General features: G+C 45.9%; 1 protein-coding gene across 1 annotated transcript; it reads right to left on the minus strand.

The window, feature by feature from the left end:
* Positions 1-6,412: 6,412 nt before the first annotated feature.
* EMC8 (ER membrane protein complex subunit 8) lies at positions 6,413-19,213 on the minus strand. Its single transcript, XM_063141078.1, has 5 exons — positions 18,826-19,213; positions 11,805-11,881; positions 10,986-11,055; positions 10,289-10,383; positions 6,413-8,265 (listed from the first exon to the last, which is right to left on the minus strand). The coding sequence occupies exons 1-5, from the start codon at positions 19,066-19,068 to the stop codon at positions 8,106-8,108; spliced, it is 645 nt and encodes a 214-aa protein (XP_062997148.1). The 5' UTR covers positions 19,069-19,213; the 3' UTR covers positions 6,413-8,105.
* Between the last annotated feature and the right edge of the window lie 340 nt (positions 19,214-19,553).

A 19,553-nucleotide genomic window follows, 5' to 3' on the forward strand; every position in this document is an offset into this window, starting at 1 on the left:
GAGCGAGGGAGAGGAGCAGCACCGTCGCCCCCCGGATTCTTGGGCTGCTTTGGCGAGCAGCGACTCACCAGCTGCGCAACGGGCCGCCTCCTCCTCCGCCTCCAGGGGACCCAGCGCCGCCGTCTCCTCCTCTGCCGCCGCCTGCATCCCCAGCGCCGCGGCTGCTCCCAAGCGCCGCGGCTGACATCGCTGCCAGTGCCGGCGAGTGGGGGAGAAGCGCAGCGCGGAGCGGGAGGCAGGACCTGGGCGATTTGCCTGGCGCAGCCTCGGGGACCACCCCCGGCGCTCCAGCCAGGCGGGGAGGGAGGGGGAGAGGGAGGAGGAGGCGCCGGCCGCTGTGCGCCCCCCTCTCCGCCGCAATGCCTGGCTGAAGGGCTCCGCTGCCCGCCCAGGAGGGCGGAGGCTGCTGCTGCTGCTGCCCCGCTGGGGGACATCTGCCAGCCGCGCTTCCTTTTGGACAACACCACAGCAGGGTTGGGTGGAGACGTCGCCTGCAGCAGCTGGGACTCTCGCTTGGAGAGGTGGGGAGGAACATCAGAAGAGGCCTGATGCTGGATCAGACCAAGGGTCCATCTAGTCCAGCGCTCTGTTCACACAGCGGCCAACCAGCCATCGGCCAGGGATGAATAAACAGGACATGGTGCAACAGCACCCTCCCACCCATGTTCCCCAGCAACTGGTGCACACAGGCGTACTGCCTCGGATACTGGAGATAGGGAAGGGCCTTTTCGGTGGTGGCCCCCAGGCTGTGGAACGATCTCCCTGACGAGGCTCGCCTGGCGCCAACGCTGCTATCTTTCCGGCGCCAGGTTAAGACTTTCCTCTTTGCCCAGGCATATGGCGGCACATCTTAATCACCCACATGTTTAGGTTTTTTTTAAAACGGTTTGTAGTGCTTTATGTGTGTATGTTCTGTGTTTTAGAATTTTAAATTTTGTATACTTGTTTTTATCTCAATTGTAGAATTTCTGTAAACTGCCCAGAGAGCTCTGGCTATGGGAGCGGTATAGAAGTGTACGAAATAAATAAATAAATAGCACACAACCATCAGGGCTTTTGCTATCCATGGCTACTAGCAACTGGTGCCAGGGAGGGCAGGCCAGAGGCTCCTCAGCAACCCGCCAGCCCAGTTGCCTTTACCCCTCCGTAATGTGGGAAACGCATTCTGCACACGCACGGGCGCATTCTCTTCCATTCGTTGCTTTCACCGCAAACCTCAGCGCAAAGCACATTCCCGGGTGGCACATTGTACGACAATGGAACCAGTGACCTAGGGAGGTTGTGGGCTCTCCCACACTAGAGGCCTTCAAGAGGCAGCTGGACAAGCATCTGTCAGGGATGCTTTAGGGTGGATTCCTGCACTGAGCAGGGGGTTGGACTAGATGGCCTTGTAGGTATCTTCCAACTCTACTATTCTATGATTGGTGGGTCCCGAAGCCGCATGGCCCTGCAAAAGTGGCTCTTTGCCTTGATCCCGAGTGTGACCTCTGTGCGGATAGAAATGCAAAGGCACATTATAGGATGCGCATAGAAAATGGCTTCATGGAGAAGTCAGGCCAGGAGCCCATTTTGCCCAGTACAGTCTACTCAAGCTTCCTCCAGTATGGAAGGCTGATCAAGTATGAACTTCGCCTGAGAAAAGTCTCTCCCTGCCCTCAACCTTATCCTTTCAACTGGAGGCCCCTCGAGCCTTGGACCCGGGACCCCCTGCATATAAAGCACTACTGTACTACTGAGCCATCTCCAATGATTTGATAGCCCTCCAAAATAAGGTCGCTCTAGAAGATCTAGCGTGGTCCCTCGTGGCTTTATACAGGTGCATGACAGAGAAAAATGTCAGCAGGGAAAACTTTCCACTGTTGATGCATCTTGGTGGCCCAGCCAGCCTTCCGCTGTTACACCAGCGGCGATCCCAGCGCCGGCTCCGATATCAGTGAGGCAGCGAATCCGCTCCAGGTTTCACTCAGAACTCTAAAGGAGCTCTCACACCTTGGACAGCTCCTTTAGAGTTCTGACTGAAACCTGGAGCGGATTCACTGCCCCACAGACATCAGAGACACCAGCCTCCCCTGCACACAGCAAGTTTCTGATCTTCCAAGACGTGACTAAATAGTACAAGCAGGGGGACTAGTAGGCTCTCAAAGATTTAGAGCCCAGAAAGCAAAGCCAGGAAAATCAATTTCTCATCCACATCGTCTGAAATAAAATAAATTCAATTAATTTGCACCCTGATTCAGATCATCCCCATACTATGGAAAGCTTAATTGCCACACAGGGAGAGATTTGGAGGGTGGGAGGTGGTTAACCCTTCCCTTCCCTGCTGCAAATCACCCCATTCCCCCCCCCCCCCCGGCATGGCAATTAAGCTGAGAAAAATATATAGCTTCCACTGGTACCCACGGGCACTGGGGAATAGATAAAGGGCAGAGAACCGAAGGGCCTGGGCATAGCAACGCTTCTACAAGTGCCCGAAGTAAGGTTCTCCCACTCTTCCTAAGCAACAGGGCAAAACATTTACAGAGAAATGGAACACGTCACCTTGTCCCTGGGGTAATGCAGAGGCTGGCGTTTGAACGATTCATTTCAGTTGCAGAGGCCTTGTCTGGACATATTCGGCTCAATTAATCAGCGGATGACCACAGCTTTTTACAAACAAGCGTTGTGGGAGGCAGCGGATCAATGATGCACCACAACGCTCCTAATGAATTTCTAGGAATTCCATGAGCCCCGGGGCTGCGACGGGAGGCCCAGATTTGCTTTTGGCTCCTGGAGATGTCAGGACAGGGTGCCTTGGTCCACTCACCCACTGCCATTGTGAATGAAGCACACGTATGGAAAGAAAGCAAAACAGCGATGACAGACGTGGAAAGGGTTAAGCATTGGGGTAGAAGCCCTGCTTTGTTGCCCACAGAAAACCCACATGCAGGACATGGGTGCAACAGCACCCTCTGGCCCATGTTCCTCAGCAACAGTCACTGATACTGGAGATAGCACATAGCCATCAGGACTAGTAGCCACTGATAGGCTTCTCCTCCAGGAATTTGTCCAGTCCCCTTTTAAAGCCATCCAAATTGGTGGCCATCACTATGGTTGTGTGGTATCTCCAGTATTCGAGACAGTAAGCCTGTGTGCACCAGTTGCTGGGGGACATGGGTGGGAGGGTGCTGTTGCACCATGTCCTGCTTGTTCATCCCTGGCCAATGGCTGGTTGGCCTGTGTGAGCAGAGTGCTGGACTAGATGGACCCTTGGTCCGATCCAGCATCAGGGCACTTACTGTATGTCTTGGGGTAGCGAATTCTGTATTTAACTACATGCGGTACGAAGAAGTACCCAAGCCTCCATCAGCAACCACCTCAGGCCAGATAAGGCTCACGGATTGGAGGTTGCCCTCCTTCGGTGTGGACAACAAAAAGACCAATGGCTTGACTTTGTATAAGGCAGCTTTATGTCTGATGATGCAAGGGAAAGTTTTAGGCCGACCCAAGCCGTAGCCAGTTTGTGTGTTCACATTTTTAGAGCAAAGCCTGAAAGTCACAAGCACTTCTCAGCTGGTAACATCCACAACCCAAAAGATTCACAAAGGCTCACAGTACCACTCCTGACTGATAGAACCTTTTTTATTTATTTATTAAGGGGCAAGTAGAAACATCCAAGCAAAAGAAGCAAGTTCCACACCCACCCAGGTGCTGAGGAAGGGCTCTTCTGGCAACCTTACAGCATCGGGTTAAGAATCACGGATTAGAGACCGGGCATCCCTGGAAGAAGAGACTGCAAGCTCTGTGTATCCATGGGCACCACCGACAAGAACAACAGGTAAAGGCCACAATGTTTAGCTGATCAGTAAGTAGGATCAATGAATCTAAAGTGGTTTGATCAGCTCAGGTGGGAGTCCTCGGTGGCAGACTTAATTTTTTTATTATTATTATTATTATTATTATTATTATTATTATTATTATTTATTTATTTATTTATTTATTTATTTATATAGCACCATCAATGTACATGGTGCTGTACAGATTACACAGTAAATAGCAAGACCCTGCCGCATAGGCTTACAATCTAATAAAGTTGTAGTAAACAATAAAGAGGGAAAGAGAATGCAAACAGGCACAGGGAAGTGTAAACAGGCACTGGGTAGGGTGAGGCTAACAGTATAGAGTCAGAACAAACTCAATATTTAAAAGCTATAGGGAAAAGAAAAGTTTTTAGCTGAGTTTTAAAAGCTGTGATTGAGTTGGTAGTTCTCAAGTGTTCTGGAAGAGCGTTCCAGGCGTAAGGGGCAGCAGAAGAAAAAGGACGAAGCCGAGTAAGGGAAGTGGAGGTCCTTGGGCAGGCGAGAAGCATGGCATCAGAGGAGCGGAGAGCAAGAGCGGGGCGATAGTGTGAGATGAGAGAGGAGAGATAGACAGGAGCTAGACCGTGAAGAGCTTTGAAGGTCAGCAGGAGAAGTTTATATTGGATTCTGGAGTGAATTGGAAGCCAATGAAGAGATTTCAGGAGTGGAGTGACATGGTCAGAGTGGCGGGCCAAGAAGATGATCTTAGCGGCAGAAGATCTTAGCGGCAGAATTTCTACATTTTTTTTTTTAAAAAGGCAACTTGTTAAAATAAAAACTAAACTTGGCAAGAGCCATTAGAAGGGGGCACGCTCCTGCCCCCTTTCTTTCGCGCCTGTGAGTGATCAAACAGGAATGCTTCCTCTATGATAGCGGTGCAGGACTCTAGGGTGGTGGTGGACCTTACTGCTTCTCACCAGGTCATCCATGGGTCAGATGACATTGCCCACTGGCACTACCCCTGGCCATGTTGCCTTTCTCCATGATGGGAGAGGTTCAGAGTTCCATGCCTCTCCCAGCACTGAGAAAGGGACTTGGGCCAGCACTGGGAGAAGAAGGCACTCTTGCTAGTGCCAGCTTTGTGCAGTGTGCGCATCATTGTCATGGCTGTGCCACATGAAGTCACTCGGCTGGTCCCATGAAGAACTATCGCTTACCGCAGCACCAGCCACCCACCCACATCCTCAAATTGGAGATAACCGTAGCAATGCTGGAGATATTCAGGATGGACTAAAACTGATCCGAAGAGAGGGAGTTCATGATGTTGCGGACACTAGCCAATCAGTGCTGTGAACAGCCTGTTTCTGCTACAACCCAGCTGAGCAACTTCTCCACAGGTTCAACTTTGCAAAATAGAAGTATTTGACACAGCCATGGTGAGAATGCACTTTTTATCATGTTTGTTTAGTATCTTTATTGACTACTGTTTGACGACTTATTTTATCAAATATCATTGGCTGAAAAAACACTCTGAGTGCCACTTATATGTAGGGAACAGAGTATATAAATGCCACAAAATATATATTTTCTTCTGGATTCAATGATTCATTTTTCACTCCTGTCTGTCTACATCCTACCATACTTTAATCGCTTTTACTGAAGACATAAAACAACGAATAAACTGATAGAATATTCTTTTAAAAGCGGTCAATCCTGAATGATTTTTACTGGTGTCTTGCATATATCAACGCTTTCCAGAAAACTTTCATATACAAGAAGAGGCCGGCAACCTCCTGCCCGGAGATATTTTCACTCCATGACTTGGTGCAAGCAACAAGAAGCTCAGATTGCAACTTCCTTTCAGTAGTCACTGCCAGAACATGCAATACTGTTTTCCTTCGCTCAAGGGAACACAGTCTAAATCAGAGTTCCCCAGCTTGGGAAAGGCTAGCCTGAATATTTGGAAAGGACTTGTTTGGAACTGGGAGTGTTGTGAAATTTGCTAGCTAGTATTTCCATATATTGAGTGGGGAGTCATACAAGCAACACAGCATAAAGGTGCTGTTATTCTGGTTTAAAAAACAGAGAAGGGGTAAGGCCCTGGAGCGTTTGCCTTGTACTCAACTGAGTGCCCTATCTTGCAATTCACACTTAGACTCAGAGGTGCTGTCTGTTCTTTTCCAACAAACAAATTTAACAAACAGCTTTGCTGGTAAGCTGTTAGTTAAAAGCAGGCCAAGCAAAATCTCATATCTGGAGAGTGTTTTCTGATTTACAATGAACTATGAATTATCACTCCATAAAAGTCTCCTATATACACTCAAACATATACTCATCATTTGGCATTACTAGAGAACCCCAAATCATTACATAAAGATTCAGGTTAGCCCAGCCAACTGCAAGCTGGCCCAAGGTTCAACCAATACGAACACTGTGTTTTCAGACATCAAGGATTTTAAAAGCAGCGGCCTCAGATCAAAATGCATTTGTATGCAAGGCTATGCTCTGCCTTCCAAAACAGCACAAAACTCCAATCTTCAGAACGTGAATTCCTCCGTGGTAAACAATTAGAAGTTAAAGTCAACTAACAATTGCCAACATACTCAGAATCGTAAGTCATATTCCAAAAGCAAGGCATGTTTCATCAGTTTTATTTTCAAGATGGGGAAAAGCAAGAAAGCACAGGGAGTCGGCTAAATAGGTTTCTTCCAACACAAAAACTCGGAACTGTTACTGCTTAAAATTTAGAATATGCTATAAATAAAGGTTAAAGCCAATACAGGGTCCATAGGAGTAGAAAAGACAGAATACATATAAAACAAGGACAAAGAAGAAGATGCCAAACCTTCAGTAAGTGGTAATCTTTAAAAAAAATGAAGGAATAAAAACTAAAGGTACACAGGTAAGCAGTACTAATGTTTTTAAGATTCCTTTACACTAGACTATTACATGACAAGCCTATTTTGAACCGACAAAGTTGGCTCAGTACCAATTCAAAGTGTTTGAAACTCACTTTATAAAGACTGTTTGCAAGAGACACAGGATGTTAACGAACAGGAGCACCATCCATAAGAGACCTACAGCTGTATTTGTGTGCAACACTTAACAATTCCAACGCAGCTTAGACAAATGTATTCTTCTGACCCACCTGTTCCCTTCCTCCTTTTTCCATGTGAGAGGGGAGAAGATTAAAACATTCCATTCCAGGTTTGCAACAAACCAGATTGCTTTTTGTCTGAAGCTGGCAAACTATGGTTTGTGCAAACCAGAATGCCAATGAATAGTTTGGCAAGGTTTGGACAAAATAGCAAGCTATGCTTTGTCGTACCAGGAACGGTAGCTTCCAGTCTCCTCCCCTCCTTCACATATGGAGGAAGGGAGAAGGTGAAGAGGGAGTGTGTGAACCCAAGGTGAAGAGGGAGTGTAAGCTCATGCCTGAACACAGCCCGTAGAATGTCAGGATCCGAAATCCATGGTTGTAACCTCTCTTGCCAAATGGACGTGGATTTGTACAATCATTAAGCATGGAAGAAGTTACAAGTGGTGTTTTTTTCAGCCACAGGGTAAAAGAGAAGCACTCTTACAAAACGAATCCCAAGAACTGAACCCAAGATTCATTGGGTTTTGTTGACCGTTCGATGACACATTAAAACCAAGGAATGGGCAAAACCATTCAAAGTGAAACCAAACGGACACATAACATCTGAGTCTGGTAGGCAAAAAAAAAAATTGCAGCGCTCCCAGAACAACTAGGAAACTTGGTAGCATCTGGGGCAGATGTTGCTTGTCAAGCAATTATGTTTTTCCTTGTGCAATAAGTACAGTGGCACACAACAGCCAACCGCTAGCACTTAGAACGACGGCTCTCAAACTGGTCACATAATTTCCACTAATAGTTTAGATTCGATTTTTAAAAAATAAAACTAGCGATTAACTCTGAAAGATATTTCATAAATCTTTTGTTTAAAAATTACTCTCTAAAGGTTACAAAAAGGTAGTCAAAACTTTTTAATATGAATAAGTTGGACAAGCAGATCTAGTTCCTGGCCGGAGAGTTACAGCGACACGTTATGATGAACAGTTAGGGGAGTTCACAGAGGAGGCTGCAAACTAGGGGTGATAACCCGAGGATTCTCATTAAAAAGATTTGACTGCATAGCAACACATCCTTTTCCCAGTGATGCGCCTCACTCATTGGCTTTCCACCTGAAGGAACCATTAGTACTTCATTTACATTCAAAAAAAATCATTATTCCTGCCCCACGCCCTTTCCTCCTTTTTTTTTCAGCACAGTGGAAATGCCAGCAAGTCAAGTCAGTGGGAACCTCTCTAACAGAGGTGTAGGACAGCTTTATTAATCTCTGGGTTTGTCCAATCGTTTCGGATATCATCCAAGTGATTATCAAAATCCACTAGCGTTTCATAGGTACGGCTGTCCAAAAGCGAGGCGGAGATCCTCTGGGCTTCTGACCAGTCTTCACAGTAATCACTAGGAAGTGGGAAAAATAAGAGAATTAACGTTCCTCAAGAGGAACCAGCCACCAAGCCTGCTTGAGTGAGAGCAAAAGAAAACCTATAAGCTCGGCGTATAACGGCAAGCGGAGACTCAGCTATGCTTTTTAAATCGCTTCAGCAAAAACTAGCCTTGATTAACCCAGGGAATTACAAAAGAGTGGTCGGTGTCTGAAAATTCTGCTAGAGTGCCCCTCACAAAACTACAATTTACTCATCGGCCGCATTTAGTTGCAATGTTAGAACTATGGTTTAGTGTTCTGTGAATGAACCTGGCTGAACCTTGGCCTCGCTCACTCTCCCCTCCTCTGCTATGGCTAGAAGAGAGATTGGAAGCTTTTGGTTCCGTTTTTAATGACTCCCAGTTGGGTAAACTGTAGTTAAACCCTAACTATTGTTACTGAAACAAGGCAATTTGAAATCTTGGTTTTCTGAGGCTGGCTTGTTTTTTAAAAAAACATAATTAAGATTAACTACAGTTTCGGGTTTAGGCATAATGCTAAGCAGCAGATAATAGAAAAATGGAAGCACAAGCTTTAGATCTCTGAGGCCACATTGGAGGAGGAGAGGGGAGGGGGCAGCACTTAAGCCTGAAGCTTGCTCATGTAATGCTAAACCACAACTCAGTGCTGCATTTGAATGAGTCCAATGCCTTGCGGAAGAGAAATGATAGTTAAGCCAGCTCACAGGCTCAGGCAAGCACTGTGCAGGACCTGTGTGAAAAGCACTGGAGACAGACACCTTTCCAAGATGATGCCGAACTGCTGCAATGGAACAAGATGCTATTTTTGCTGTTCCGCATCTCAAACCTCCTTCCTCTTCCCACCCAATATCTAACTCTTCCTTTTGGTAATTTCCACATATCCTTCTGCTGCTGGTCTGCTTTATTGTGACGATATATTATTGGATGAGTTAGGTTGCTGTAGATATTTATTAGGTTACTGAAATGTTCTTCTATCTTTTTTAGTTGATTCGTCATTACGAATTTGGCATGGTACTGAACCGCTGTATTTATTGTTTAGATATATATTGTTTTGTGTTCATTCAATTGTGATTTTGCTATTTTTGTGACTATTGCTTTGTACTTAGAGTCAGTCTCCTTGGCATCCACTTGGAAGGGAAAATCATGTATAAAAACAAAGCCCTATGAAGAGAGAATGAAAGAACTGGGCATGTTTAGCCTGGAGAAGAGAAGGTTGAGGGGAGACGTGATAGCACTCTTCAAATACTTAAAAGGTTGTCACACAGAGGAGGGCCAGGATCTCTTCTCGATCCTCCCGAGTGCAGGACACGGAATAACGGGCTCAAGTTCAAGGAAGCCCGATTCCAGCTGGACATCAGGAAAAACTTCCTGACTGTTAGAGCAGTACGACAATGGAACCAGTGACCTAGGGAGGTTGTGGGCTCTCCCACACTAGAGGCATTCAAGAGGCAGCTGGACAACCATCTGTCAGAGATGCTTTAGGGTGGATTCCTGCATTGAGCAGGGGGTTGGACTCGATGGCCTTGTAGGCCCCTTCCAACTCTGCTATTCTATGATTTTATGAAAATGTAAATGCTGCTTATGCTTGGTGAGCTACCGCTATCTAGCTCCCAGTGGTGACTCCTTCTCCCCCAACTGCCTGGAAAAGGGCGTCTGACAACATCTTGCCCTGAGGAGATGGGAGACAGAAAAATTAGGCTTGAATCCAAAAGAAGAGAAATTGCAGAAGAGAGGCGAAAAAGCAACAACCTAGCTCAGATGGACTATAGATGCAGCACAAACCCATTCAACTGATATATTCCTATCCATCTTGGCAACCGGCTCAAGCATCACCATCACACTTTAAAAATGAAAAACCCTTCTCCTTCTCATTCCCTTTCTTGGTGTCTGTCTGATTATTCATTTCTGTAGGTCGCTGAGAGCAGGATTTTGATGAAGAGCCAGATATAAACCCCTTGAAGAAATAAAGAATGAAATAAATCTTCCTACATGAAAGGTCTGTCCCAAGAATACTCACAAATGCGGGTCCTTGCATCTCCATTTGTTTTCGTGATGCTCGTACACATGAACCGTCGGTTCTATGCATTCCATTGTAAATTTAGTATTGTCCACCTGAGGCAGAACAGAAAGCGAGGACAGGTTTTCTTGGTCGAAATTGCAAAACGAAAACAAAAATAAAACCCGAAGAGGGCGAAAATGGCAGCACAGGTTTCAATAGAACAGCTCTTTCCAGACCATTAGTGGGAGATGATATGTTTCCTGTATTTGTTGTCCTTCTCTGGTTTTATTAATTTTATTGGGTATACTGTATGACAATTTTGATCATAATTTTGAACACCACCCTTAGTGTATCTTCAAGAATTAAGGGAAGTTAAATAATATATTTAGTAATGAATACAATAAATAAAATGTAGAAGCAGGTGGTCCTTGAGGTATCCAGCTCCCAAACCATATTCTAGGTCATTACTTTATTTTAATATAAATAAAAATAATAATGGAAGACCCACAAAAAGCTTCAGGGAACCACAGGACTTTCTGGCAAGAGTTGTGGTTTAGGGTATGACATAACCTTCATGTTGGTAAGCCAGGGCTGCATAAAACACCTGCAAAGAACTTTTCTAACATTCAAAAATGCTCCAAGCGATGGATGGAATTAGCCAGAGCCATGAAGTAAACATTAAAAGGGGAAAAGGAGGTGGGAGAAGAGTATATACCATTATGAGGGCCGGGTCGTGGAAACCTTCAGCAATCCTAGAGGCAACTTTTTCAGCGACCTGGTTTGGGCTGCAAAAGAAGGGCAAATTACTCATAAGACCACAATACCTGACGGAACGCCTCTCCCGACGTGAATATACCCGGTCACAACGTTCAACATCTAAGGTCCTCCTCCGGGTGCCTACTCCGAGAGAGGCTCGGAGTGTGGCCACAAGGGACAGGGCCTTTTCAGTGGTGGCCCCCAGACTGTGGAATGATCTCCCTGATGAGGCTCGCCTGGCGCCAACGCTGCTATCTTTCCGGCGCCGGGTTAAGACTTTCCTCTTTGCCCAGGCATATGGCGGCACATCCTAGTTACCCACATGTTTAGTTTTTAATCGGTTTTTAATGCTTTATGTGTGTATGTTCTGTGTTTTAGAGTTTTAAATTTTGTATACTTGTTTTTACCTCAATTTTAGAATTTCTGTAAACCGCCCAGAGAGCCCTGGTTATTATAAGTGTAATAAATAAATAAATAAATAAATAAATAAATAAGGGTTTTGCTAAAATTCACATCGATCGGAATGAAATAAGAAAATTGAGGCATGACCATTCACGATCTGCCAAACAAGGCTATGGTATATTAATGAGACTAAACTTAAAGAGAAAGGTGACTCCCCCAAGAGATCTGTCTTTAATATGTGCTCAAGAGGAGATATTTCTCTTATCACGTAATGGGGGGGGGGAAAGAGAAATAGGGCATTGCCCATTCCCTCTCACTCCGTTCACCCGCAATAGGCAGTCAACAAGGCTTAAGCAAAATGGTTGCAGCAACACACCTGGCATCCTTCACACGCTCATTAGCTTGGTAGTATCCAGCTATTACATAGCTGTTCTCTTTGCACCACGAATCAATCTGAAAAAGAGGACATCGTAAAACATCCGTAAGCAGTCCAAAGTCATCACAGCGCTGGATTAAATTATACAGTGAGAACAACTAGTGTAGGGTGACCCTATGAAAAGGAGGACAGGGCTCCTGTATCTTTAACAGTTGCATGGAAAAGGGAATTGCAGCAGGTGTCCTTTGTATATATCGAGAATCTGGTGAAATTCCCTCTTCATCACAACAGTTAAAGCTGCAGGAGCTATACTAGAGTGACCAGATTTAAAAGAGGGCAGGGCACCTGCAGCTTTAACTGTTGGGATGAAGAGGAAATTTCACCAGGTTCTCCATATATACAAATGACATCTGCTGAAATCCCCTTTTCAATACAACTGTTAAAGATAAAGGAGCCCGGTCCTCTTTTTCATATGGTCACTCTAAACTAGTGAGCAACTGGACTCAGATGACCACTCGATGCCCTATTACAACGTAGACAAACTTCCCTTCCTCTAACAGCTGTTGCCAGTTCGCATGATCAAAACACCCCAATGTGGCTGATTTAAGCCATGGTAGGCTGTGACACTTGTTGGGCGGGGTCTGCATATTCAACACCTGGCTGCTGCAGCACGGTCTGTTGCTGGGTTATGCGAAGATTGTTTAAACCTCGCACAACCCCTCCCTCCTGGGTTTGCACAACACAAACCACAGCCTAAACCTGAATATTCAAATAGGCCGCCCATACAATTGCATCCCACTGTGGCTTAAATCAGTCACATGAAACACTTCTATTGCTATACTAGACTTTGTATTTGCATAAGTTCTTAATTTTTTTTTACTTTGTTAGTCAACAACAACCAGTGAGACAAGCCAGAGCTATTTCCATTTTACAGACATGGGAACTTAAGTTGAACTAGGTGGTCAAAGGCCACACACAGTGGCCTGGATCACATGACACCATTGGGCCATCATGGGTTATTTAACCCAGAATGAGCAGCAGCGCATATTCTATCCAAACAACGATTGCTGGGTCTGCACAACATGACAACCCTTGAGTGGGGGCTGGATATGCAAGCAAAATGGTGGCTGCATATGCCACAGCCTCACAGTGAGTTAAATAACCCATGGCGAGGATGCAGCACGTGCAGCCACTATTTAAATAACACAGAGTGGGGCTGTTGTGTCATACAAACCAGCCCACTCCGTAGCAGATGTGGGAGAAATCCAAGACTCCCAACTTCAGATCATTCAAGACTCCCTCTCTCTGATCACTGTGCCAAAGAAAGTGAGGCAGGTGGCTACCAGGAGGAGGGCCTTCTCTGCTGTGGCACCCCAGCTGTGGAACGAGCTCCCTAGAGAGGTCCGCCTGGCGCGCCTACACTGTACTCCTTCTGTCGCCAGCTGAAGACCTTCTTATTTTCTCAGTATTTTAACACCTAATTTAACTTAAATTTAAACTGTGCTGTTTTAATTCCGTACTTTAATCTATATCAACTTCTGCTGTGTGGTTTTATCCTGGTTGTGCTTTTTATATTGTATTTTGTATTCGTGTTTTTAGACTGTTGGCTGTTTTATTATGCTTTCCATGTTTTCAATTTCTGTGAACCGCCCAGAGAGCTTCGGCTATAAAAATGTAATAAATAAATAAGATGCCATAAAAAGTCACCTCTATATATTTTACTATCAGTGTAGCAGATGCAGATCTTGAGTTCAAGTACTGCCTCTGTTTGTGGGCAACCCAGTGTGGACGTGAAAGGTCAGACCCAGGGGAGAGGGGGGTTGGCATGACTGGAGAAAAAGAGATGGATAGGTAGAAGCAGAGGGAATCCCTCACGCCCCCTGCTCCTCCTGTGGCTGTTTCAGTAAATTTCTCGGGAAGGGGAGGGCTGAGAAGACTGGCCGTTAGCCCCACTTGAGTTGGTCTACATCCAAACTGGCTTGCTGGCAACCAGGGACATGGGGTTCAAAGGAAGGCTGATATCTCAAGATCTTAACTGGACGTAAAGTATAGAATTTGTGGTGGTCCCGTTCCTTCCCCCCCCCCCCCCGCAACCCAGTACCAGTCACTTCAATTAGTGAAGGTATTTACATAAAACTCACTTCATTTTATCCTAATGTATCATCTAATCTGCCACAAAGCTTTTGTTAAAATACCCAGCGAGAATTAAAGGGACAAAGTCGTGCTGGGTGTTAGGAGGCATGATATGGAATGATGCACATTCACCCACCTTCAGATTTTGGCCCCGTTTCAGTGGTTGAATCTACCGTATTTATTACTCACAGTAAGAGTATCCGATTAAGATAATCCAGTGATTCAGGGAGGTGGAGAAAGCAGCTAGCAATTGTATTTTGTTTGCTCTGAACTAGTTATCCTAAATAAATAAATAAAAATAAAGTGGATTCCAGAGGGGTTTTGGATGCTGAACTCCAGCTTCCCCCGAAACACATCAATCTCATGGTTAGTAGAATAATTACAGCACTGAATTAAACTGTCTAAAAGCAGAACACAGCTACACAAATAATCTCTTCTAAAGGAATGACATGGATTTATGTGTTTCATTAAATTGCCATTCGCTGCCATTGTTGTAGTTAAAGAGACAACTGCCATTGCAATTGTAACCTCCATTTCTAGGGTTTATAGATGCCATTTTTATTGCCAGCAAGTTGAGATCTTTTAACTAAGACTATGCACCCGGATAAGACATTCTTGTTCGTCGTAAACATTAAGAAGTTAATCGGAATCCTTTCGCTTGCCACTCTATAGCAAACTCAGCGTCTATTTAACTAGGAATGGGAAAGAGAAGAAAAGAGAAAGACTGTTTTTTCTTTAGTTTGCCAACAACAGTTTGCTTTTAAATGCTGCAGAATTCAATAAGAAACTTGACAAGGGTCACTTTGGTATTTTCATGGAAGGAAAGGAATTTTATGTTGGTTACGGGCACACCTCACTTCTCACATGTGGAAGCCTTCGACAGGCACCATTTGTTAGCTTTGCAACTGGATTTAAGCATGGAGGAGTTCTCAGATTATCCTTCGCAAATAAACTCAAGAGTTACTAGCCCATTTGCCGCTTCCCTAATTGATCATTTGTGGACTTTGTGCATGCACAGACAGCTTTAACCAAGTTCTGTGCTTGGTGGCCTGAGCCAGTTTGGCCCACCAGAGGTGACCAACTATTAATAATTTTGGCTTAATGTCCCCTGGGGTGTGTATGTAGGGTTTCATTTTTTAAAGTCTTTTCCTTTGGTATACTTGTTCGGCTCACATGTTTTAGTCATCGGATTCGCCTTGTTGGTTGGTACATTGTGATCTAAATTGTATACACCCATTAGTATGCGTGTGGGAAGTTAGGTGTGTGGAACATTTTGCCCTGTAACAAGAACTTGCCATTCCAAACTCTATGATTACTCTGCCTTTCTCCTTAACAAAGCAACTCCTTACGCATCTCACATCTAGGCAGTGACCTCCTCTGACTGGTGGGCATATTTAAAATTTTGAGTGTGTGTTATGAGTGCTCTCACTAAACGGCGGCCATGGACGAGGGCTTGCCTGTTGATAAAAATGACTGGTATGGTGGGCATTGGCCAGTTACAAAACACTCATTTCACAGAAGTCAAACTGATGAGTCTAAAAGAAAAGCAATTTGCCCCAAAACCAAAGTACAAGGCAGAGATGAGGGCTGAACTCTGAAGCACAAAACCACTCTTTTGAACCAAGATAAAGATGGTACTGGAGAGCTATATATTGCTTCACCGTGTGCTACCTCCCAGTTAAAAACAAAATAATTTCTTTTTACATCTTAAAATAAAAGTCAAGAGGGGAGGAAGCCTGGTGGATGCCAAGATAGGTGACCATTGGAGACAGCACCAGTAACCAAAAAAAGGCATGTGCAAGGACCCTCTCTTGGGCAGAATGAATATCTTCTATTTTCCACACTTCCTTGCAATATCTCTATTGCGTTGTTCTTTTCTTTCAGAGATGTGCTTTATGGATGTGGATTGGACCAGTACACAGGACTGCTGGACACAGAATCAAATACACATTTAATCTTCTAGTAAATTAAGTCCTTCTACTGTCAATCGGCAAATAAGCTGGCAAATCTGACCACTGCCTCGAAAGCTGCAAAGCAGCAAAAAAAGAAAGAAAAAAGTTACATAAATATGGATAAGCACCTCGCCCTCTAAGATATATTGCACTATCCCTGATTAAGTCTTTCAAAGCTGCCATGCATTCTGATTTGCAAGCGATGCTGATTTACTAATTGACTGAACTTTGGCTATTTCCAAATTGGCTTAAAATGAGTGAATCCAATCCCTCCATAATTAGTTTGCATGAGGACTTGCAGCATTTCACAAGTTCTGTGTTACTTCTTTTTCCTCCCTTTCAATTGCAAGCTAAAGCCACAACCTGGCTCTGCAAATATTTCCACCTTGAAAAAGTCAGGGCTAACACGATACTTGCTATCTCTTTCTGAAGTGTCCAGAGTACCTGCTGAACTTTCCTCTTCTACACCACAATCAAAAGGTACAGGTGTACTAATTTTGGACACCGCACTATCTCTATACTAGATGATGTGAGAAGCTATTAACACATAACATGGAGGTATGACAGGCCTGAAGTTGACCATCTGATTTAATATACTATTACCAGCAACACAGCACATTTATTAAGTTAAAGGACAGGGCTTTTTCAGCAGTTGGCACTTATGGAATTCTCTCCCTAGGGATCTTAATTCTTGCAGCCTTTAAGCAGGCCCTAAAACATTTGTTTTTAGTTATGTCAAGCTTTTTATTGCTGGCCCTTTATTATAATTTTATGCGATGCTTTTTTATTACACTTTTTTGGGAACCACTGCTGTATCACTTCTAACATTTTGTTATAAGTCATCTTGTAAAGGCTTGCCTGAAAATATCAGACAGGAATAAATAATCACATATAAAGCTTTAATGTGTGCATTTCACACATTATCTTGTAGCAATCCTTACAATAGCCCTGTAGAGTAAATTGGTACTATTATCCCTATTTTACGGAAGGTGGAGGTGAGGTGGGGCTAAACCTGAGAAAGCATTTATAGCTGAGAAGAAATTCAAACCAGGGACTTCATAAGAATATAAGAACAATCATGTTAAATCAGACCAAGGGTCCATCCAGTCAAGCATTCTGTTAACACCGTGGCTGTCAGCCAGGGACACACAAGCAGGACATAACTACAACCACCTGCCCCAACTGGTGCCTACAGATAAACTTCCTCTGATCCTGGACTAGCGGCTACTGATACTTCTGCTCCTTCCTGAATCTTAGTTCAGTCTCTTAGCCACTGTTCCTCAGCAGCTCTCTGATGTACTCATCTGCCTCTAAACAAGATATGCCTAAAGCATTCCTGAGACATGCCTGCCTGTGCAGCTCCATCCTACTCATGCTTACTGAGAAGCACATCCCACTGACTTCAATGAGAGTTTCTCTCAGGTACGCATATTTAGGAATGCAATCTTAAAAACCACAAAAGACTGATCCGACAGTAAAGGGTTTTGTTTCTTTTTTAGCTCATTTCGACATAAACAGTATCTACACATCCTCTGTTTCAGTTTGTGCCCAAACCTTGTGCCCTCCAGATGTTTTGGACAAAAGACTGACAAATGAGACCCTTTACTGCTCATTGCTCAATTTCCTTTCCATTCACAAATGTTTTAAAGGCACAACACAAGGAAAAAGCCAGGTACCATCAGGGGCCCCCAACCACCCAGCTGCTTTTTTCTATGACTCACCAGGATACTTCTCTTAGCCCAGGCCCCTAAAGCCTAAAACTGCACCTGTACATTGTCTGTATAGTCCACCCAGATGTTTTCTGAAAAGTTTCCAAGCACAGAGGCTACAGCTCTCCTTGCCTGTCCCCAGTAACAGAAAAGGTGAGCTGTACTGCCTATGAACACAGATCTGGTTCAGGCCACATGGCCATCAGCAGAACTATCTGCCATGAATTTGTTTAATGCTTTATAAGGACACACCTAGTCCTGCATTTCGTTTCCTAACTTAGCCACCCAAGAAACATAAAAGCAGTGGATTAAAGCAGCACATCCTATACCCAGCTGTCTGCGAAAGCTTCTGCCAGGATAAATTTGTTAGGATAATATCCAACATTAGCTCTACTTAGTGTAGATCCATAGCGAACTTCGAGTCCAATTCATTTCAACAGGTCTACTCCAAGTAGGATGATCCCTGGATACTATCTTTAATCTTTAAGGTGCTGCAAGACTCTTTGCTGTTATTTTTACCTCTCCCCATTAATCCTGGAGCAGAGGCAGCCCTACGCGGACACAAGGAGATCTCCTTTAGCAAGGGCAAGTCCTAGCTAAAAACTCAAACGAGCTGAGGGGTGCGTGGGTGGGGGCAGTTTCCTAGGAGGAAGTTGGGGGATTTCTATCACCCTCCTTCTTCCCCCCTCTCCATCCTCCTCCTTCATTCTCCCTTTCTCTCCATCACCCTCTCTCTTCCCCCTCTCCTTCAATTTCTCTCCCCCTCTTCCCCATTCTCTCTCCCCTCCCTCCCTCCCTTTCCATCACCCTCCCCTTCCTTTCTCCCTCCTCCCTCCCCCTTTCTTTTTCTCTCCCCCTCCTTCTCCCCGTCACTCTCTTTCTCCCCCCACCCCTCTCCATCTCCCTCCCCACCCTTCTCCCTCTTCCCCATTCTCTCTCCCCCTCTCCCCCTTCCTCTCCATCCCCCTCCCCTCCTTCTCCCCTTTCCCCATTTTCTCTCCCCCTTCCTTCTCCCTCTCTCCATCACCCTCTCCCTCCCCTCTTTCTCTCCCCGTCCTTCTCCCTCTTCCCCATTCTCTCTCCCCCTTCCTTCTCCCTCTCCCCTTCCTCTCCGTCACCCTCCCCTCTTCCTCTCCCCCTCCTTCTCCCTCCCTCCCCTCTTCCTCTCCCCCTCCCTCCCTCCCTCCCTCTCCCCACCCCCTGGCCCGGCCTCTCCAGCCCACTCACCAGCGTGAGGGCCACCTCGAGCATGGGCGCCAGGGCGAGGCAGCCGTGGAAAAGCGGGACGCAGTCCACGAAGAGCGCGTGAGGCGGCGGCGGCGGCGGCGGCTGAGGCGACTCCCGCTCCCGGCCTCGGTGGTGCTGTTGCTGCGGCTGCTTCTCGGCCACCAAGAGCCCGTTGACGGCGCAGTGCGGGTACTTGGCGCCGTGGAGCACCATCTTGCAGTAGGCCTGCGTGCTCAGCTTCATCTCGGCCCAGCCCGGCTCGCCTCCGTCAGCACAGCCGCCTCATGGGCCCCGCTCGGCTGGGGCAGCGCCGGCCGGCCTCGGCTCCTCCGCTCACCACCAAGGCCGCCGCCAAAACCAAGGCCGCCGCTGCTTCCGGCTCCGCGGGGCTGCCGTCAAGCAGCGCCCGCCGCCGCCGTAAAGGGAGAAAAGCGTCGCGAAACGCCCGGGGTCCCAACACGGGGAAAGAGCGCCGCTCTACCCTGGCATCTATGGTTGCATCCGCTCCGCGGCTGGCTGGTTCCGCCTTCCTGACGTCCCGTCGTGCCCCGCGGCGAACCAATAACCATAGAGAGGCGTAAGGTTTAGAGCTACAGTTTCGTTGTCTACAAACAGAACGGCCTGGTGTTTTTTGACATCTCCACTCGCGCCATCTTCATTCTCCTCCTCCTCCCTCTTGAGTAGAGTAGACACACATAGGACTGCGCTGTGAGTAGAGCTGTAATGGG

The sequence above is a fragment of the Elgaria multicarinata genome, chromosome 14, assembly GCF_023053635.1.
Source record: "Elgaria multicarinata webbii isolate HBS135686 ecotype San Diego chromosome 14, rElgMul1.1.pri, whole genome shotgun sequence".
Lineage (NCBI taxonomy): Eukaryota > Metazoa > Chordata > Lepidosauria > Squamata > Anguidae > Elgaria > Elgaria multicarinata.